At 42.8% G+C, this 22,308-nt stretch overlaps 1 protein-coding gene across 3 annotated transcripts in view; it reads left to right on the top strand.

Annotated features, from left to right (window-relative positions):
* Positions 1 to 379: 379 nt before the first annotated feature.
* Mctp1 (multiple C2 and transmembrane domain containing 1) overlaps positions 380 to 22,308 on the top strand; it is a 600,147-nt gene continuing 578,218 nt past the window's right edge. For 2 of the 3 annotated variants that reach the window (XM_057789473.1, XM_057789472.1), the window contains exon 1: positions 381 to 4,167. In XM_057789473.1, coding sequence (XP_057645456.1) covers positions 3,463 to 4,167 — 705 coding nt within the window. In that variant the 5' untranslated portion in view covers positions 381 to 3,462. Of the gene's footprint in view, positions 4,168 to 22,308 lie in introns of all 3 variants that reach the window. The other variant, XM_057789474.1, reaches the window with a different exon arrangement.

The raw sequence follows: 22,308 nt of genomic DNA, 5'->3' as shown, positions 1-22,308 counted from the left end.
CCTCCACATCTTCTCAAAGAAATGAAAGTAAAAAAAAATGGGAATAATAAGAAAGAGGAGCCAGTGTAAAATGCCAAACGTCTCCTTCCACAAGGGCAGGATACTTCAATAGCAGCTGATGTGACTGGTTGCTTGCACTGCCTGAAGAAATCCTCACCACTTTCAAGACAGCACTAGAAGCCAGGACCCTGCCCTAGTGTCAACTGACTGAACAAACTTGGCTCTCCCCTCACTCCTCAGAGCCTTCTGGACTGATTCTGGGATGAGTTGGTTGGGTAGAACAGAGATGAAGGAAAGCAGTGGCTCTTGATTATTACAGTGCCAAAGGAGAACTCTCAACAGTCTACCAAAGTTTAAGAACTCTTAACAGCTTCCAAAGTGTTTAAAAAGCATGTTGTCAATTTTTACTTTTAATATATACTTTATACTTTGAAATAAAGACTCAGAGGAAGTTGCAAAAGTACTGTGTAAAATTTTTTTATGACCGTCACCCAACTTCACCTGATACTGTCTTATGTATATGACATATACATTCCAAATGTATAGGACATTCCAAAACTAGGTTATTGCCGTTATTAAACCTCTCTGATCTCATTCAGATTTTACCAAGGTTTGTGTGCACATATGTTTGTATTTGTATGTTGTTACAAGTGGAGGGGGGCCTTGTTTGTCCCATCCGCCCAGCTAGCTTACACCCAATATAACCACACAGAAACTGTATTAATTTAAAACACTGCTTGGCCATTAGCTCTAACTTCTTATTGGCTAACTCTTACATATTAGTTTAACCCATCTCCATTAATCTGTGTATCACCACATGCCAGTGGTTTACTGGAGATTCTAACTGGCATCCATCTCAGGCAGAAGATTCATGGCTTTTTTCACTCTGCCCTTCTTCCCAGTATTCAGTTCTGTCTTCTCTGCCTACCTAAGTTCTGCCCTATCAGGCCCAAAGCAGTTTCTTTATTCATTAACCAATGAAAGTAACACATGAACAGAAAAACCTCCTAAACCAGTATGTAGCTCTATTAATCTCTCTCTCATGTGGAGACCCATGTAGTCACTGCTTCAGTCAATACAAAAATGTGGCCCATCAGTACCAGGTGGGAACTTCCTTGCACCTGCTTTTATATTTGCTCAACTGATACCTCCTGGAAACCATTGCTTCCAACCATGTAATGTTATGTGGAGAATGTTATATAAATGCCACCTGTAATCTTTAATGGAATCTCCGCCTTTCCCCAAAGCATAAGGTCATCAACTTAGAACAGTAATGTGAGCAATATACAAGACTAAGTCCTTTATGAAGATAGAAAATTCTCAAAATAGTTCTAGTGTGTATGTATTAGTAATTCAAATTATTCTCATGCTTGAAAATAATCCAGCAGAAATTCTCAACCTTTTGACACTGACACATTGTTATTTGCAAAGTTCATGCTAAAGAACCATGCAATTAAGTTTAAAAACTCTTTTAACTTGGACCATACTTATAGCTATCCTGGACTGCATGTAGCCTGTAGACCATGAGTTGGATACACCCAAATGGTTCTTGATTTAATTTACAGCAATTTCAAACACAGTCTGTGAAGACCCTGTACTCCCAATTGACCAGGCCTGACCAGTTTTCTTCACCCTCTTTGGAACAGTCTCTGTCTCTGTGTGACTAAGTCTTGTTAAGCTCTTTTCTGCCTCATGGCTTTCACATCTGGTATTTTTCTGCCTGGAACACTGCATTGAGATTTTCAGTGGCTGGCTCTTTGTTCCATTTTAGTATCATCTCAAACTTAGTCTTCTCAGAGAGGCTTTTTTTACACACACAATTATAACACACAGCTTCTAAATATGAGCTTGTTAGATTCAGTAAAAATACAAGATGCCTAGTGAAGTAGACTCTGGCTAAACTTTTGGTCCTTGTTCACTTTAATATCTGAGATGTATGCATACTAAAACTTGTTGTGATTTGTCTGAAACTCAAATTTAATGGGATGTTTTGTAGTCCAGAAATCCAGTTATGGTAATATGTTGTTATCTCTCTAGGGCTACTCATTTTAAAAATTCTATTTAGTTTCTTACTTCCTGAGCAAGCCCTCCCTGTGTGTTCACAACTGTTTGTCTAGTGCTGATCACTGCCCGGCACAAGCTCAAAAAATGTTTGTTAGAAGAGTAAGGAAAATACAACCTGGAACAGACTGACCACACCGCCAAGGCAAATTGCTGGGCAGTAAGGAGAGAGAATGCCCAATTTAAGTAATTCAACAGCACTGTGCTGAGGCGTCTAAGAAAGGTGCAGTTGAAGAGGGAAGGGTGCGGTGTTACTCACCCTTCAGAAGCGTTCTCGTGGAGTCTGAAGACTCTGGATGCATAGATTTGAGGAGGAGCAAAATTGAGACTACCAAAAAAGCCTTTTTTTTTTAAATCAGTCTTCTAACAAACTGCAGTAAGTAACTAAAAAGAAAACCCGTTTGAGTGAAAAGAACAAGTCTGAACTCTCAATAGGGTCAGAGGAAGTGGGCACCTCCCTTCTCTGTCCAAGGGGAACGTCCTACAACTTACTTTAAGGATTAGCTTTATTGTCAGATTCCGGGAACTGTTAGATCCTAATTATAAGGAAAGTCGCCGCACATGCGAACAAAGAGCCTGGAGGGTGGATGGGGATGAAGTTAAGATAGAAGAAATCAAACTCGCCTCTTGAGCCCGGGATGCCCAATACGGTGGAGGGCAGCCTTTAGAGAGGTTAACTGCACGCACAGCTCCCTGAGGTACCCACCGGGGGCACACAGACTCCACTTGGATGCACTTCATCTGATCCGTTCGTCCTAAAGTCAGCTGTGTGCGCGCGCGACTGTAGATCCATACTAAGTCAAACCAGCTCCAGGCCCTACGCAGCTCCACCCGTCTCCTGCCTGCCCTCCCACCTAGGAGCGAGAGAATGATCCTGGGCACGTTAGTCTGGGCTGCTGGTACCCAGCCTCTATGACAAGACGCGCCCTGTCGTGTGAACCACGTGCGCGCCCAATTTGGAGGCAACAGCCTATGCCACTGACAGGTGCTGGCCCGAGGGTGCGGGTGTGGTCCCCTGTGCAGCCTCCGCCGGGTGCTCGCAGCTTCCCGAGCTTCTAACCGGCACGCACAGGGAGCCAGGGCGCGGCCTGGAGGCACTCAGTGGACTGGAGCGGCGGAGTTCAGTGCTCGAAACTTTGCAGGCACCGCGGGCGCTCGGGGACGGCGCCAGTCCAACCGGGCAGGTGCAGCGGGCGGAGGAGGTGACATCCCGCGGCCCCAGGGCCTCGGCCGCAGCGGCTTTGCTCCGAGCTGGCCTTGAAGCCGCTGGGCACTCCTGGCTTGTGCTGCTGCGCCGGTCACGGACGCTGCCACCGCCGCCTCCACACTCCCAGAGGAGGCGCAGCCAGAGAGGGCAGAGGAGAGCCAGGAGGAGGCCACAGGAGGTTCCTGGGGTGCGGGATGGAGCCCCGGGCAGCCACTGCTGGCGAACACGAGCCCGCCGCGTCCCCCTCTTTTCAGGCCCGGCTCTGGAAGAACCTGCAGCTGGGGGTGGGCAAGGGCAAGGGCGGCGGGGGCGGTCGTTCCGGGGGGCCCGAGCGCCGCACTGCGGCCACTCCGACCCCATCCCCGCCGCCCCCAAGGGCCACCCAGGACGCACTGGCCGGTGTGGGGAGTACCGGCAGCAGGTGGAGCGGCTTCAAGAAGCGGAAGCAAGTGCTAGACCGGGTGTTCTCCTCCTCGCAGCCCAACCTGTGCTGCTCCTCGCCGGAGGCCCTGGAGCCGGTTGGAGCAGGCAGAGCCGAACAGGGGTCCACGCTTCGCCGCCGCCTCCGCGAACATCTGCTGCCCGTGGCTAAGGGGCCCGCGACGGCCGCGGGGCCAACTGGAGTGACGCCTCCTGGTGGACACTCTCCGGACTCAGTTCCTTCTTCCGCCTCATCCTCTCTGTCCTCTTCTCCCCAACCTCCCGCGAGGGGGAACCGCGTCCGAGATGAAGGCGCACGACGTGGAGGTTCTGGGGTGCACCTGTGCCACCAAAAGAGCTCCTCTCTTCCCGGCACCGCGTGCCTGGAGCAGTTGTTGGAACCGGCGCCACCTCCCGTAGAAGCAGCACGGGGTTCCGCCGAGCCCCAGGCTCTGCTTAAGGGCGAAGAACGCAGCCAGGTGAGTACAAGGTGGTGTGGCCATGGGACAAGCTTATGGGCCACCCCTCCAGCTTCAGACTGCCCTTCCCTGAAGAGGGTTCTGGCGTGTGCGCGCATGTGGGAGACCCAGCAAGGGAAACATTTTACTCCTGTTAATTAGCGGCTGAGTCTAGTCTTGACTTTGATTAGCATAACCCCTGTCTCCAAAAACAGTTTGAATAGCTTAATGAAGAGTTACAAGTTAGCATGGGTTTTTTTTTTTTTTTTTTTGGAGGTATCCTGCAACATGCCCGATTGAGCATTTTCTTCACACACACACACACACACACACACGCAGTAACCTCCACAACTTAGGAAAGGAAATGCAACCGTGGGTGGCGTCGTGGAAGGGGCTTCATCTGAAGCAAATGGCTGCAGTTGACATAGGAGTGCAGAAACGTGAAGTTCTAGCTTAGATCAAAATTTATCGCGGAAGTCCGCTGACTTCTTGATATTCTCTTGTCGAAACTTTCTCTTTTTATATTTTCTTTTCTTTTTAAAAAGAAAACGAACTGCCTTCTTTCATTTTACATACCAATCCCAGTTCCCACTCCCTCCCTTCCTCCCATTCCCTACCCCACCCCCATCCACTTCTCAGAGAGGGTGAGGCACATTGCTTTGGGGGGAGGTCCAAGGCCCTCCCTACTATATCTAGGCTAAGCAAGATATCCACCCAAAGAGAATAGGTTCCCAAAAGCCAGCACAAGCACTAGGGATAAATCCTGGTGCCACTGCCAGTGGCCCCACAGTCTGCTCCAGCCATACAACTGTCAACCACATCAGAGGGATTAGTTTGGGCCTATGCTGGTTCCTTCCCTAACCTGCTGGAGTTGGTGAGCTCCCATGAGCTCAGGCAAACTGTTTTAGTGGGTGAACCCATCTTGGTCTTGACCTCTTTGCTCATGTTCTCATTCCTTCCACTCTTCAACTGGAGCTCAGTGCAGTGCTCCACTGCGGGTCTCTGCCTCTGTTTTCATTAGTTGCTGGATGAAGCAGATCACTGTGGTACAGGGAACAGCAGGATACGCTATTCAAGTAGATACTTTCCTATGTTCTAAAGTTTAGCAGTCATCAAAGCATGTGCTTCTTTTAAACATGCTACTTCCCATATCATGCTGACTACTCAGACAAGAGTTTTTCGCATGTTTTAATAGTCATTTTAGGTCATTAGGTGACTTCGTTTATGCCTACTGTTTATAAGAAGGATCTTTCCTTTTTATAAATGTCTATTAAATCATGTTCATGGTGGAAAATATTTCAAATATTCAATTCTACAAGGGGCCTTAATTGTTTTCTCTTAGTATGTGTTACCTAATTAACCCTCATTACAATAATTGTGCTCATATTAAGTGAATGATATGACATTAAAACTTGAAGTAAATCAATAGCCAGCTTAAACATGTTGACCGCCTTGGCGGGTTACTTAGTCTAGGGGTGTAAACCGCCTGGCAGGTCCAGTAATTCCAGGGTCATGGAGAGGCACTATCTGGAAAATATGGGCGGGGGAGGAGATGGAGGCCAGGCAGATTTGTCGAAGCCTCCGTTTTATTAGCGTCATGGTTGCAGCTTATATAGCCCCTGGATGAGGAGCTTGGGGGGCTGGGGCATGGGATCTTGCCACGTGGTCCACGTCGGTCACGTAGGCCAAGAGGTTACGATCGGTCAGGTCACGATTCCTCTGCCAGGAGTTCACAAGTTGACACACCTAGTTCTCTGGATAGTTAGAGTGTGAGGTGGGTTCCGCTAACAGATAGCTCTCTATTGACAGTTAATTGGGTGCGGGATAGGCTCTGCCAATAAAACAATTCTCAATACAATTGGGAAGTGGAGCCCTCTGCAAACTCCTCAGGGAGATGATCCCTATAATAATTTTTTTGGGGGGAAAATGGCTCCTGACATATCCCCCTTCCTTTTATAAAGGCAGGCATCTATCAAGTGGAGGGCACCAGGTCAGAGTCCAACCCTGGTGTCAGATCTAAATGAGAAGGGACTGGGACAAAGAGGGACCCTCCTCTCGAATGGTGGAGCAATTTACCTCTCCTGGGAACAGAGGGGTGCCTTATGAGTCTTAGGTCAAGTGGGGACCAGGTCTTTTCCCCCCTTACCTGTCCTCAGGTTCCCAGGACCCTGTCTTAGGTTGGGGGATGTCCTGCCACAAGTCGCCCGTCCTTGGAGCTCCTCAAATAAAAGGTATCTAGCAAGACCTAAAGTAAGCAGGTCTTTGACTGCAGGGTTCCCTGTCTTAGGCTATGTGGAGAGCTATCCTCGTCCCTGACACCATGCCATGTTGAGCCGGCCTGTATAGCCTCTGTATGATGTGCTGTTCAGGGGAGGACTCCACACTAACTCCCATCATTGGGCCCCTGCATCAATCATTAATGAAAAGACTGTGAGGAGCTCCTCAAATAAAAGGTATAATGATATAATTTGGGCACCAATAGCTCCATCTTCCAGACAAGAAGAAAGGGCATTTTCCAAACCCAGTATTCACCTTTTAGTCTGGCCTAAGGTATATCCTCCTTCCTAAATGCCTACTCCAACATAAGATTATGAATGCTGCCTACCAAAAATTAGGGCAGTGTAAAGGGATCAAAATCTAAAATTTTTAACATATGCATTAAACCCAAACACTTTACAGCGTGTGTCAAACTTTTCCCAACATCTATAAGCAGTTACAAATATCATTAGGTCAATTCCAGTAAGAATACAATGACAGACATTGTTGTTACCAAATACCACCAGTTCCAGTCTCTGAGCAACAGTCAAAACCCTGATCGTCCCCCTTCTTAAGTGAAGAGGTGTTAGTATTTGAATTAAAATGAGTTCTGTGTCCCAAAGTTTAAAACAGTCAGATGTTTAGTCTGCACCTTGGCTCCAAGGCAAACAGAATTTAGACTGCAGAAGCAGCTCAACACCTGTGCTTCAGGGCAGGTGGGATTCCTGGGTGAGGTGAGCTGGAGTCAGCTATCTGAAGCACCTCCTGGCACTTATCTCAGCTTGGGTCTCCCTGGACCCTCTAAAGACAGAATGACATCCTGCAGAGTGGCGTAGCAGGCACTCCTCTCCTTGGGGGCAGGGAAGACCGGACCAAGGACTCCTTTATAGGGTGTCCACAGCCACGACATCATCAGGTTCAGCTTTTATTTTCTTTCTGTGAAAAAAGCATAAACATATCCTCGACCCCAAATATATATAGGTCGAGTTTTTTCATAATGCATTGCAAGGGCTTTTTTTACCTTGCCTTAGTAAAGGTCAGCTTGGTGTCATCATGTCAGATCTGTTTGCCTCACGATCTGTGTGCAACTGTTATAAGTTGCTTTTAAGGAGCCTTGGTACGCTCCATAATTTCTTTCTATTAATTATTAACCATATATGCAGTTCTTCAATTGGAAGAGTCATTTGTAAAATTTAGCATAAAATTCTTTAAGGGATTTTTAGCTATAACATTAGCAAAATACAGGTGCGAATTGTTGTAATGATCATCTGGGAAAAGATTATTGTTTTGGCCTTTGAATTGAGCAAAGGCAATTGTCCAGGAATCAATCTTAAAATTATCAATGAATCTTTTGTTTAGTATAAGAAACATTGATCATAGTCAATATTCTGTTAAACCATCTCTTAGATTTTATCCTGCCCTTTTGTACCAGACAGGCTACTGTTTTAAATTAAGAGTTTAATATCTTAACTGGCAAAACTGGGAAGGTTTAGCCATAAACAGCATTTTTTATAAAACTGTTGTAGAACAAGTTTTACATTTAATATACACACTTGCCATAGCTGTATTATAATTAATATACTGTACTTGTTGATTATTGTATACTTTACCTGTTGATTTATATTTTACCTGCTTGAGTACCTGCTAGGCAGCTTTCTAAGCTCTCTATTGGAAACTGTTTTTTGTAAGAATTTTACCTATCGGCTCAAGGTCTCCCATAAGAATATTATAACTAGGGCTTTAACCATTGAATATCTAATTAAAAGTTTATAAGCTATCTTCCTCTTAGGTTGTAAGTCTGCCTCGCAGATAGGAAAATGGAAAAAGGAAGCATTTTAAATAATGATTTGGGCCTTATTAGACACCAACATGTAGAAGAATAAAAATAGATCCATATCCATCTCCATGTACAAAACTTAAGTTCAAATGAGTCAAAGGCCTCAGCATATAAAAATTTTGTTGAACCTCATAGAGAAAAAATTTTTTGAAGTACACTTTGCCACATCTCAAACACAGCCTCAGTGGCACAAACATTGGGAGAAACCATAAATTCTATCTCCTGAACTGAGAAGCTTTTGTATAACAAGACTATAGAGTGGGAAAATATCTTTACTTATCATAAACCCATTTCAAAAATATATGAAGAACTCAGGAAATTAGTTATTAAAAAATTAATCCAATAAAAATATTTGTTACAGACCTAAATTGAAAACTCTCAACAGACAAACTTAAAAATGACTGAGAGACACTTAAAAAATGCTTAAACATAACATCCTTTAGTCATCAGAGAAATGCAAATTAAAACTCTGAGATTTTATTTTATCCTTGTAAAAATGACCAAGATTAAAAATTACTGCTAACAATTTATGCTTAAGAAAATGTGGGTAAAGAAAAAACTTCATTGCTGGAAGTGCATACTGGCACAGCCATTTTTGGATCATACCTGGTATTGAAAAATCTAGACTTCCCCAGCAGGAAGAGAAGAATCAAAAATCTAGGACCAGCCGGTTCAGCGACCCTGCCCTAGGAACCAGGTGAAGACAAAGCCAGTCCATGATCTTGAGAAACAGGGAGCCTCCCCACTGCAGTTATCACTGTACTGTTTTAGGAACGAGCTGATTACCCTGGGAGTGGTCCTGAGAGGCAGGGAGTCATCCCCCTGCGACCATCATTGGATTTTTGGAATTTTTATGATCCTCCTGGACCACTGGGCTGTGGCCCCCTTTCCAAAAATTTCCTCTCTAGGTCACTAGAGGCCGAACTCCTCCCCCACGTGGGTCATGGGCCTCGGCCCCAGTGCATTGGCTCCCATCTCATCCCATCAACCAAAGCCCATCAACGAAAGCCCCACGTGACCGCAGCAAGGATGGTCTTCTGTGAGTCACGAGGGGGGCCATGCCCTCCCGAGACCTGAGTGAGAGTCTCCCCAGCATTGGGAGTCCCTCATTATGGCTATTTTTTAAAATTAGGCAAATATCTACCTTAAAACTCAGCAATACCCTTTTTGGGACTAAATACAAAAGTTTTTTGACCATACCATAAAGACATGTGCTCAGCTATGTTTACAGCAGAACTACTTTATCATAGCCAGAATCTGAAAACCCAAATATATCTCTTTTACACCTAGGATAAATGAGACATCATCCCTTTAAATATCCAATTGTTGAAATTTACCCTTTGATTATGAGTCAAGAGCTCAGAATAACTATATAGCTTATTTACTATTTTCTTAGTGTAGTTTCTGAAAAAAAGGGGACAGAAATCAGTCTAATCCATCTTTTTTTCTGATTGGCAAACATTTGATGTTCTAGAGAAAGCTTCTTATATCAGATTATATATACACAACTGGCAGAGAAAGACCGAATAACTTCATCTTTCATTGTCTTGAAACAGACCCAAATAGAACTTTTTCTTTTTTATTTCAAAAGCAAAGTGGAAGTATTTTTAAAATGATTTTAAAAAATGTGTCTGTATCAATCAGTATTCTCTAGAGGAACAGAGTTTCTAGGATGAATAAAGGGAATTGAATGGTTTACAGGCTGTGGTCTAATCAACAATGACTGCCTATTAGCAGAAGGTCCAAGAATCCAGGAGCTGCTCTTCAGTATATGCCAGAATCCCAAGGTAGACCAGCATGCCAGTGGGGATGGATGTGCTAGCAGGAGTGAGAACAAACGGCTAAAAGAGTGTCCTTCCTGCATGTCCTTTATATAGGCTGCCAGCAGGTGTGACCCAGATTAAAGGCGAATCTTCCCATTTGAAAGATCTAGATTAGAAGTAGTTCTTCTCATTTCAAAGGATTTAATTTAAAAAAGAGCCCTCAAAGATGTACCCAGTCATTCCAGTTTTAGTTAGTCCCAGGTGTGGTCAAGTTGACAGCAAAAATAGTGTAGAAATGTTTTTGAGTTCCTATATAGTCCTAATGTACACTTATTTTAATATTAAGAGATTGGTTTGATATTCACATTTCCCAACTATTAGAGCACACATAATAAAAGAATTATTTGGAAGGTACCTATCATGTTATGGTGAAAGTTAATTTGTTAAGTTACTTTGCAGTGTATGGACATGCAAATATCTCCAAATCAAAGACAGAACAGAATTCACCTTTGTGTTCCTCCCCCTTGCTAAAATTCCAAACAGTTTTGAAACCATCAACTTTCCTTTAAAGTCCTGGCATTTCTTTCGTGTAGGGAAGATCTAAGCTGTTTTTGGAGACCGTACTGAAGTAACAGTGTGTGTGATTCCACCCATGCCGGGCACTCCAGAGCATGGCAAGATCCAGCACTCACTGCAGTCCTGCAGAAATTCTGCTTGCTTTATGAATTAGAAGCTAATGTTCCAAGAAGTTAAGCGACTTTCCAGGATGGATGTGCAGTTAGTAAACATCACAGAGAGATGTGCACTTGGGTCAGTTTTCAGTCTTTCCCACAATTCTTTGTTCTTCTGAACCTCTGAACCTCAACTTTGGAGATGACTTTGATTTGTTTGATCTAGAGGCATACAAGTTTGCATGTGTTGTAAAATGCCCCGTCCTCACCACACTGTCACAGCAGATCAGCTATGTTCATTTCTGCTGCATTGCCGCACATCCCACTACACTTAAAATCACATGTCAATTATTTTATAATTCTAAAGAATGTTCTTATTATAAGGAACCAATATTTTAATGTAGACACCAGAAGACTATTATAAAATTTGTAGTAAAGTTAAAAAATTAATAGATAAATGTAGGCAGAACAAACAGACCTAAGGGGATGGCCAGAAACAGGTTGTCCACAGCCTCTGCTGCTCCTGGGGGCTTATTCTTCCCACAATGGAGAGTGTCCTCTACCATGGCTTGCTGCTGTGTTTCCTAAACACCGACTAGTGAAGAAGAGAGTTGTGGGTAATCTTTAAATGCCTTTTTGTTCAGCTGAAGAACTGAGACTACCTCCAAAGAGGGACAAGAAGAAAAGGAATTGAAACTTGGAATTGAATTTATCAGGTGCCCAGAGGCAGGCTTCGGTTTGTAGCATCCTACTTTCCAAGTGCATCTCAGGAGCTTGCCTTGCTCACAGCTTCTCTTTTTATCCCAAGACATCTGGGCACTGGGAGGAGTTCACAGCACATGAAGCCTTATTTACTGGTTACCAGCACGACAGTAAAAGCATTTATTATCATATTCTGATAATCATTGTACAAAAAGGCAGCAAACAAATACCACAATTCATTAGAAAATTCTTGAAAATTTGATTTATTCTTTGCTTGTTTCTGGCATCAACCATGTTCTTCAACACACTTCCCATTTTTCCACCCCCAGACCAGCATGAGGTCCCAACAACATATGTGCCTACATTCTGACACTAGGTAGAGATGTTAAGCAAAAGTAAGGAAATGGATTTGACTGCTGAGAGGAAGATTCGGAAGTCACATATACATTGATTAAACTTAACGAACTGCTGCCTCCCATGTAGCCTTCTCGTTATCTTTTCTTTAACCAAGCCACTTTTGAAAAACACCAGCAAATGAACGATGCCTTCTCCTTGTGTATTGTTTCAAATGTTCTGCTTTGACAGACAGACAGACTGACTGACAGACAGACAGACAGACATAAAGAAAAACTTTTTTATCATGCTGATTCTTGTTCACGTTTGGGGGCATATTGTCCTAGCAGATGCATCCCATTTTCTAGAACACAGTTGGGAGAGATGCTGTCTCAATTTGTGTGCCCATCGAAAGTATGCCAATTTTATGTATTCTGTGTTGATGAGTTACTAAAATTATATTTCCCTAGAATCAGAAAGTTGGTATTTTCAGAAGCACCACGGAATGAGTATGATGCAGTTTTTAGTCTCGAGGTGAAAGTCTGTGGTGTTTGTAAATGTTAAGCCTTTATTGCTTTTTACCTTCTAACACAGTTTTTGTTGAAGTTGGTTTCGCAGGAAGGGACGTTATTCTGAGGACAGGGGTAAGCTCCACAGTGTGTCGTAGGGATGCCTTGGAACACAGCCTCAGGAGTCTCTGCTTTTGGATGCAGCTCCATGGAAGGCAACATGCAGGAGAACATCCAGGTCTATGAGGAAAGTGCAGTGCTTTTGAAATATCTTATATTGAAATGCTATTTTGGGCTAATGTTTCGTCAGATATTTTAGATGTTGCTTCAAAGAATTTAGCTCCATCTTGGGGAAAGCACAGATTTAAAAGGATAATTCCTAATGTAATTGACCAATCCCGATTAGCAAATCTAATAATATTAAAATCAATCTCCTAAAAGCAATTTTTGTTAGCTGAATTTTGTAAGGAAATTAAGGCGGGATATGGGACTGGTTTCAGAAACTGTATTTTTCAAAATCCGAGTGCAATAGGCCCAGTTTGTAGTTCCCTGAAGCTAGAGTTCGCACTGTAGCTCACTCTTCAACTACAGGGACAAAAAGTTCGTTCCAAAAAGAAAAAGGGATGCAGGAAGAGGGAACCTTGGAGAGCAGTGTTTCCCTCTAACCTGATGTGGGTGCACTGCACATCCAGCAAGCTGTTGGGCCCGGAAACCTGCACAGGAGAGTATTACTGTTTCGGTGTGAGAGACTGGACTGATGCAGAGTGGCTGCCGCTGTGCTTGCTAGTGATGTTGAGGAGACCGAGGTTTGTGAGTGCTGCCATTGCAAATGCATGGGTGCTAGAAAAGAGATGAGTGGGGACTTTCCCAGTTGCTCTCATTTAGTGTGATATGGAAAGTATTTTAAGCAGTCATGGTAACTAAAGCAGTACTTACCGATAATATCACAATTTCAGTAATACAATTATGCGTGACTTTCAGGCAGTGTGTAGTCATTATTATGGAAACATACATGGGCACTTGGAGGAAGAAAACAACATATGAATTTAATAAATAACATATATCCCCCCCCCACTTTCTTTTGAAAAGGAATGAAAATAGTGTATGATTATTATATGATAATTCCCAATGTTTTTGCCACCCCAAGGGAACATGTATTATGGCTTCTTTACTCACGGTGATGAGAGTTTTACAAACCCTAAATTACTGAAAGGTAAAGTGTGTCTAGGCTCTAGTGTGTTGAAATGTGGGCCACAGGCCCCCTTATGGTTGTGTAACTGAACCTGAGGATCATGGAAATTTCAGCAACAACAAAACATTTCTGAAAACACAGTGCAGAAATGAATTCAAAATGGTTCATTGTGGTTCTGAGGTGTCCCGGTAGCTATCGTGCGCTCGAGCAGCATTGCAGGAGCGATCAGCCTTGCTTCTGAACAGGTAGTCGAGGACTTTGTACTGAGAGTGCCTTTATGCTACCCAGCTCCAGTTCAGAACCCAAAACCCTCATTCAGATTCCAGCTTAGCTTTAGATGAGAAAAACCTCTAGGTTTGAAATCAGAAACCATTTGTTTCAGCTCTTTAGTGGGCTGCTCAACCATATTTCTTTTTCATGGTAAACCAAATATCCTGAGGAAGTAATTCCTTGATAACTGAGGGTCATCACTTGGATAATGGTTTGGGATTTGTTTAATGTGAGTGAAATAGATTTTAGCATCAAACTTACTTTAAACAAGCTTATCTTCATAAAAATTGGCATAGACCTTATGTATATGCGGTGCACTTGCATTTCTTTAAAGTTATCAATTAAAAACGGGGTTATCTTTTTTCATGCTATTTGTTTACTTTGCAGATATTTAACTGTCTATCTCTTGTATTTGTTGGTATCATTGAGAATACTATTTTCCTGCATCAACAGCTCCATGTGCTATTTCTGTTTCCTTCACCACTGATCTTTTCTGATCTTCTTGCTTTTTATAAATCTATCGTGGGGAGTGATTACTCTCTTCCAGCAAATTAAGTTTCTACTCCAAAATTTTGGTTTTTCTCTTTGAGTATGCAGCAGTTTGCTTTTATTAGGACTTTTTGGAAATTGTGTGTGTGTGTGTGTGTGTGTGTGTGTGTATGAGTGCCTACAAGGGTACTTGTTCCTCAACATGCATGTGGAGGTCAGAGAACCATCTTAGGTGTCAGTCCCCTGCTTCTACCCTGTTCTGTGCTGCACATGCCGACCTAGCTGTCCTGAAAACCTCCAGGGCTCTCCTATCTCCACAGTGGAGTGCTGGGATTGCTGACAGAGATGGCTGTGTCCAGTTTTACATGGATTCCAACGGTCCAAATGCAGGTTCTTGTGCTTTTATGAAAAAATTTCTTTCCCCTATGACCTATCTCCCCAACCCCTACAAATTTTATTTTGAAAAATAAATTCTTTCTTTCAAGGTGTACTTCTTTAAGAAAATTGTGAAAGATCTTTTGGGATATTTTATACTAATCTTGTTTCCTGTTCCTATGGATTCTAGTAAATATAAAAAAATTAAACTAGGCAAATGTCCTTTGGGTGTTTTAAGGATCTTCTTCCAACTGCCATTGGTTTTGTTTATAATCCCTTTTATTAGGAGCAATCTGGATTTAGTTGCTGGCACCCATTACCTCATTGGCACAAGTAAAGGAAAACTGGCAACCCTTACAGCGAACCTACAATGATGTTATACAACAGTCCAAGGGGAATGGCTTCCTGAAGGAAGGGATGAATGGACAGTCTATGATTGATGATATACAGTGGTTCGGGGGAATGGCTTCTTGCACGAAGGGATCAATGGACTGGGATGGAGCTATTCAGTGCTTAGGTCCCTGGAAAAGCTTCAGAATTATTTTGTGTAATGGAGTACATTTCCAGGGTTCCAGGGTTCCAGTTGCCTCGTCCCTTGAAACATGGCAGGTGCACTAGACATCTTCTGATGGTGGCTTTGCTGTGCCTCCGCGTGGATGTGGATTCTGCTTCTTATCTTTATTGCACACCTAGGACAGAGTTCTCTTTGAGTCCTCGGTCTCAGGGATGCCCTTCCTGGTGTTGTCACGACTTGGGGTGTCATTGGAGTCTCTGGCCTCTGGTACTGCTCCTTCACACCCGCATCTCTGATTCCTGCTGCTCCACCCTCAGTTGTACCCTGAGTGTTGGGCTCTGCTTGGATCATCTGCTTTCTTGGCTGTTATTTTTCCTCAGCCCTCTCTCTGTACATAACACCTTCCTCCTGTATCCTACACTCACCATTGGATAACTGTCTCTTCTAATTCATGTCTTTCCCAGCTACAACTTAGAGTAAAATTTCAAACTTCACCATCAACCCTGTCCTCATTAGTCTATTCTGCCACCTTTTTAGAAGATTGAATGCCCAATACATGAAGTAGAGATTTTATAGTTGGCCCATTGGCACCCAAAGTTGACCCCTGTTGTTGGTAATCCTAATTACATAACAGCAAAGCCTCCCTCCAGGAAGTCTGTAGCATTGAATGGTTAATGGCCTGTGCTTCCTTCACGTTTGACTATTGAGCCTTGGAAATGTGGTCATTCTGAATGTGCTGTAAGTGTACAGCTGTATGCGCATGGATCATGAGCTTAGTGTAGAGAAAACAATGTGGAACGTGTGATTACTAAGCATTTTTATTGACTGAAAATTACTATGGGGTTTTGGTATTTAGGTTAAGTTAAATATGTTAAAGTTAATCTCATTTGCCCTTCTAAGTTTGTATATCTATTGGGCAACATTGATTTAGAGCAAGGATCTCCAAACTCTAAACTCCAACATCCACAAGACTATGAAAACAAGGCTAAGGCACCAAGATGTACGCTAAGGTCATGGCAAATCAGGGAGCCCATGCTTCCGGGAGGACAGCATGCTTCTCGGCTTCCGATGTCATTGCTCCTCAGGACAGGAAGAGACAGTTTCTACATTCCTTAGTAAGAAGGACAACTTCAGGTTTTCGTGCTAAATTTCCCGATTCCTAAGTTTTTTGGTTGTTAATATATTTCAAAAGCATCACAGGCCAAATAAATTATATATCTGATCTAAATTTCCCTAACAGTTTTAACTTCTGACTCAGACAACTCATAACTCACTTTTCCCATGCCCTGATCCCATACCAGTGTTGGCTACAGATTGTCTGCGCTTGAGTAGGTTTGGATATATTTTGAAAATTAGTGCTCCAAACTCACCAGGAGTTCTCTGGTGTGCACCAACCAGGAGACCTGAGTTTTGGAGTGAAAAGCCAGAATTCAGTGGGCTATGAAATTCACTGTATGTGAAAAAGGGCTGTGGTCATAGGCAGAATAGTCAAAAATTCATCCCATCCAGGGGTAAAATAAAGTGGTAGTGTGAGTATAAAAAAATGACATTGGAAGAGTCTGTCATCGGAAAGGTGTTGTGTAATGGATATTGCTTGATTGGGTTGATGAGGCAGAGCCTGTGGAGAGGCAGGAGTTGAAAATAAAGAAGGTGGTATAACTGATGGTATAGGTTCCTAAGGTTGTGGTTTTGTGTGGTTGTCACCAACTAATAGTAGGTAGCCTCACTCAGCCTCAAACCAGAAGATGTATTCCTCTTCCATTGCAAATGGACAGAGACAATTTGGAGGTAGAAAGGGTTGGTGGTAGCAATTTGAAGTGGTCTACCTGATGGTCTGCTCTGCCTTGTTTTGCATTGTAATTAGGAATTGAATGCAGGGAGATGATAAAAGTATTCCTATACAGGCACAGAGGTGCTCAAGCATTTTATATATACCAGAACTAGATCAGTAGGAGAACCAGAGCTTGAGGTATAGGAAGGGGTAGTAGGAGGAGAGGTGGAAATGAAGAGTGGCTAGATGTGGGGAAGAGGACATGGGAGGAGGTCCTATATACAGCACACAGGAGTCCTGGAGGCATTGAACAGGTGGGAGTCAGCAGGAGCCTTTCAGAAGGAGACAGGAGACCCAGGGAAGGTTCAGTAGCCTCAGTGAGAGCCTGGGGTTGTCTCTCTGTGAATGAAAGGATGGAAAGATCTGACTGGGCAGAAAGAGCTGGCTGACATTGTTCTCTTCAAAAATGCTTGTGCTGAAAAGTCTTTCTGAGGGGAGGAAGGAAAGTTTGTGTTCACGCAGAGTGTCTGAGGAAGTCCGGCTCCTGAGCAATGCCATCATATGCGGTAACAGCGTCTATTACTTGCTACAACAGCTTCTATTCCTTTTGTTCCCTGCTCTGATTCTGAGAGAGTCCTACCATGTAGCTAGTGTAAACTAGCCTGGAACTTGCTCCTGAGATTATAGGCATCTCCACTGTGCCTGACTTTCTCGATTCTGATTGTTTGATAGTTATTTTGTAGTCTTCAAGATGAAGTATTTACCACACTCTCTAAATTATTAGATAATAAAGAGTTCTAATCACCAATGGACAAAAGAAAGGAATAATCAGGCAAAACCAGAAAATTCTGTAAATATTCTAGTCGTTTGAATTCTTACGGCCCCTCATGGTCAGACTGGCAAAGTGTTCAGAGAAATAGTCATGACGAGGAGTTTCGAATGTAAAGGCCCTCTCGAAAGATTTCATTCTTAGTCAAGGCATGTGCTTGAAGCATGCTAAAATATCATCTCAGGTAAGAGGAAAAGATTCAATTTCTAAAACATAACAATTTCTTTCAACACAGCAATATTATTTTTCTAGACCCTCAAGCCAATCTTGGCTCTTGTTCCTTATGGAACTGTATTATAGCTTTTGATAAAAGAATAATTCAGCATTTTCATAGCTGACTTTGAATAGTATTTCCAGTGCACCAAATTAGAATTCTGACTCCTCTCCAAAATATCTTTTAGGATTGGAACAGATCTTGGAGGTAAGTCCTGTGTCTCCACAGAGGTCTTGCCAGGTCGCAAGTACCCTCTGAATCAGCAAGGCTGAGAGCAGGCATGGGCTGTGGCTCCTTCCCACTCCACTGTTGCTTTTTTCTTCTTTAGCTGTTTCTAATTTTAAAATTTAACTGGTATAATATGTAATGATAATTCATATTTATGTGTTACAGTGATAAAGTTGATGGATGTGTGCAATGGATAATGATCAGAGGGAGATGGTCCAGCCGGTAAAGGTACCTACTGCCTGCCAGACCTGATCACCAGGATTCCATCCTTGAACCCACACCATGAGGGAAATAACTCATGCCTGCATGTTGTCCCCTGACTTCTACATGCACACCATGGCATACATGTACTATACACATGCACAAAACTAAATAAATGAATGTTTGTAAAAACACCCAACAATGTGTAATAATCAAAGCAAAGCATCACTTTGAACATTGATCATAAATTTGTGCTGGAAACAGAACTATTTTGATATGTGCAAGATGTTACTCTGACTATGGTCAGTTGCCCTATTGATCTGTAGAACACTAGAACGCCTATAAAACTGTAATTTTGTATCCATTCTCCAGTTTACCTCTATCCTCCCTGTCCCTTTCACCTCTTCTTCCCCTCTTCCTTCTTTCCCTTCTCCTCCTGCTTCTCCTCCTCCTCCTTCTTCTCGTTTTGTTTTTTTGAGACAGGGTTTCTTTTTATAGCCCTTGCTGTTCTGGAACTAGTTTTGTAAACCAGGATTGCCTCAAACTCACAGCGATTTGCCTTCCTCTGCTTCCTGAGTGCTGGGATTTAAGAGCTGTGCCATCATCACCCAACCCCTCCCACCTCTATAACTCCATTCTACTCTCAGTTCCTAGGAGTTAACCCTTTCTTTGCTTCAGCATATGAATGGGGTCTTCAGCAGTTTCCGTTTTCTTGCTGGTGGCAGTGTGCATGTCCCACTCATGTGCCATGCAGCAAATGACAAGATTCCTTTGTGTGACTGAGCTGTACTCGGTGGTGAGTGAGCCTCACATGTGGTGGGTTTAGCTGTGATTGCAACTTCGCCTGATCTTGGCCTCCTTCACTTATGTACCAGGTTGATGTTTTTCTGATTTCCTCACTTTGTTTTTAAAAAGTGGCATAGGACTTAGGGGAATGGGCAGAGATGGGAAGGGACCAGAAGTTGGCAGTTTGCCAAGCTCCATGTCCAGTGATTGGGCCATTCAAGGGAGGTGAGGTTTTGCAAAGTCTTCTGTCCTTATCCCTCTCTATCTGATGTGTGCAGTCTGTCTCCAAGGTTTTCCTCAGAAGCATTTGCCAGGATAAGGAAGAGCTTTGTGGTGCTTCCCATGACTGATCCTTGTGTATGCTCATGTCCCCTGTCAAGGACCTGCCTCGACAAAAAAATAACAGGACTATTAGGAGGGCATTCCAGTGACTGAAATCACCTGCATTTATTTTTCCACAGCTATTATACCCAAATATATGGGGGGGGGGGGTGAGGAGAAAAAGTAACAAAAGACTTTATTAACACGGTACAAAGGATAACTCACAGTCAATGGCTTTATCACTCTTAGACATCAAATCATTAGCATCCTGCTGTCTAGGTGGCAGCAAAGCTCCTCTAGATCAGTATCCTGAAGCCTGCCCCTTCCCAGGTGACCTCATAGTTACAAAAGGAGCAGAAGTACATTGCATATCCTGACGACCTGTCAGGTTGGCCTGGAGCTATCTTAATTTCAAAAGAACCAAGCAATCACGTCCTGAGCTGGGCCATGCATCTATGCTAGTCAGTCTCCACATTCTCAGACCCACATTTCTGGGGCTCCACACCCCCAGGCTTACCCTACTGAACTCTGTGGCAGGAAGGACTATGCCATTGCCATAGAGTGTTTGCCTTTTTTCTTCCTTCTTTGTCTTCCTGCTAGCTTGCTTGTCAGCTCTTTCAGTTCTACATTTTCACTTGAAAAATAGGCAGGGGCAGTAAATACAACGCAATGAGACTGGTTTTTTGTTTGTTTGTTTTGTTTTTTCCATAGTAAAGTTTAATTGCTGGTTCCTGTGAAGTCTGAGATATTTTATGTTCCTGGGACAAATGCTTTGCACACACGTGTGCGTTGTATACACAGGCACGTCTTTACCAGGAAGGACTTACGCAGTACCCACTTTGATTTCATGCCACCTTCACCTACAATGTCTTCACATACAGTAGCTAAGACAGCAAGGACAAAATATTCCAGATTTGATCTAAGTCTCAAATGGGTTTTCTACTCTGAGTTGAACTCTAATGACCAGTTCATTTAAGGAGGAGAGGGAAAAAGCACTTGCAGTTTAGTCAGGAGTCCTTTTCAGAAGAAAATGGGTGTTCCTGCTGCTGACTATAAACTGATGTGTAAGGAATGTCTTTCCTACAGTCAGGTAATCATTCTCCCGCAACAATGTGTGAAGCATCTCAGGAGAACTCATTCAACTATTTCCTAATCCTTTCAAACCCAGATGCCACAGTAGCTAACATATCTCAGCAGTATTGTCAAGCTTGGTTTGACTTTACCCTCACAAAATTATACTTATAGCTACGGAGAAACCCTGTCTCGAAAAATCAAAAAAAAAAAAAAAATAGGGTTGTATTTTGATGAGCCTATCTATTAGTATCTAACTAGAAGAAAGATAATGACTTTAGGATTAGAAAAACACATGCTTATAATTATAGACAATTATAATCATCCTTTGAAACCTGAAAGTCAGGACCAATGAAGTGCTGAGTTAGGTCTGGGTCATCAGAACTTCAAGCTGTGGTGGTGACCACAGAAGGTTCTATGTTCTGTTAATATTGCCACACAAATGTCACTCAGTGGCTCAGTTTGAAAGATATTTCTTATATAATTTTACTCTCTTATTTGTCCTCTTAATTATGTCTGAACTTAATTATGTCTGAGTGAATTATTTATAAATACATATTTTGTATTTTAAAAATTAATTTTTCTTTTAAGTACTGTATGTCTAGTATGAATTTCAAGCAGAATCACCAGTATTGTTTGCATTTTACTGGAAGTTTTCAATGTGAACAAATTTTGCACATGAACTTCTTGGTTAATGATCAATAGGGGATGGTCAAGTTCCCTGTGGGCAGAGCATCCAAGGTCTGACAGTCCCGAACAAACCATGGAAAGGAAGCCACCTGAGCATTTTCCTTCATGACCTGCGCTCTAGGGCCTGCTTCCAGCGTCCTGCCTGCAAGTCCTATCTGCAGTTCTTGCCTTGACTTCCTTTGAGAATGAAGAGTGGTTGGGAGCTGCTAAGCACCAGAACGTGGGCATTACTAAACTTCTCATATCTGCCAAGGTGTTGTCTCCAGGGATACCACTGTACTATGATCAGTGAGGCTGCGCTAGAGTCAGGTTCAGGACTGTGCTCCAATCTATTGCTCACAGAAGAGCCTGGCCTCCTTTAACAACAGCTCAGTCAATAGTTCCAAGTCTCACCCCATTGTCTTGTATACACAGTGTGGAAAAAGGGCCATTGTTTGTTGGAGAAAAGTTTCTGTTAAATGGGGATGGGTTAATTGATTTCTCTACAGGATCAGAACTCACAAGTGAACTGTTCAAATCATTCCTGTGAGTTCATATTCTGCTGTTAAACCCCGTTCAGAATGAAACTGTCATTTGTGTAGCAGTTTCCATCTCTGGAAAGAAAATAATGTAGTTTTCTGATCATTTAGCTCTTTTCTGAAGATCTGTAGTCACACAGAGAAGGCACTATGCAGGAGTTTTTCGCTTTGTTTCATATGAATCAGTGGAGACGAAGTTCCTCAAGGTATCCCAGCTTCTCAGGGCAGAGTAGGGATTTTATCCTCATGTGACTGGTACCAAAAATCAGGAGTCTAGTTATTACATGACTTCCCTCAACACTGAATAGCTTGAAGCCTACTAATAGCAAGAAGTATCATCATATAACTACTTTCCTGATGTCTTAGAAGAGGAGAAACAGTTTAGTTAAAATGTTCTATATTATGAACTAGCCCTAGATACAAATATGTTTTAGCTGAAAGATCATCCAATCCACTAATAGTGGATTTAGGGATTCATCTCTTCCCCTTCCACAAATATTTATAGAATTTCCACCCTGTGGTGAGTACAGCATTTTGTTAATACTATGCAAAATAGACAGTCTAGTTTCTGATCTGGTAGAGCCAATGATATAGTAAAAGTATATACTGCATCTCAAGATAC

The sequence above is a fragment of the Chionomys nivalis genome, chromosome 15 (assembly GCF_950005125.1).
Source record: "Chionomys nivalis chromosome 15, mChiNiv1.1, whole genome shotgun sequence".
Classification (NCBI taxonomy): domain Eukaryota; kingdom Metazoa; phylum Chordata; class Mammalia; order Rodentia; family Cricetidae; genus Chionomys; species Chionomys nivalis.
Note: the sequence above shows the minus strand (reverse complement) of the source record. Positions and strands in the feature narration are given on the sequence as shown.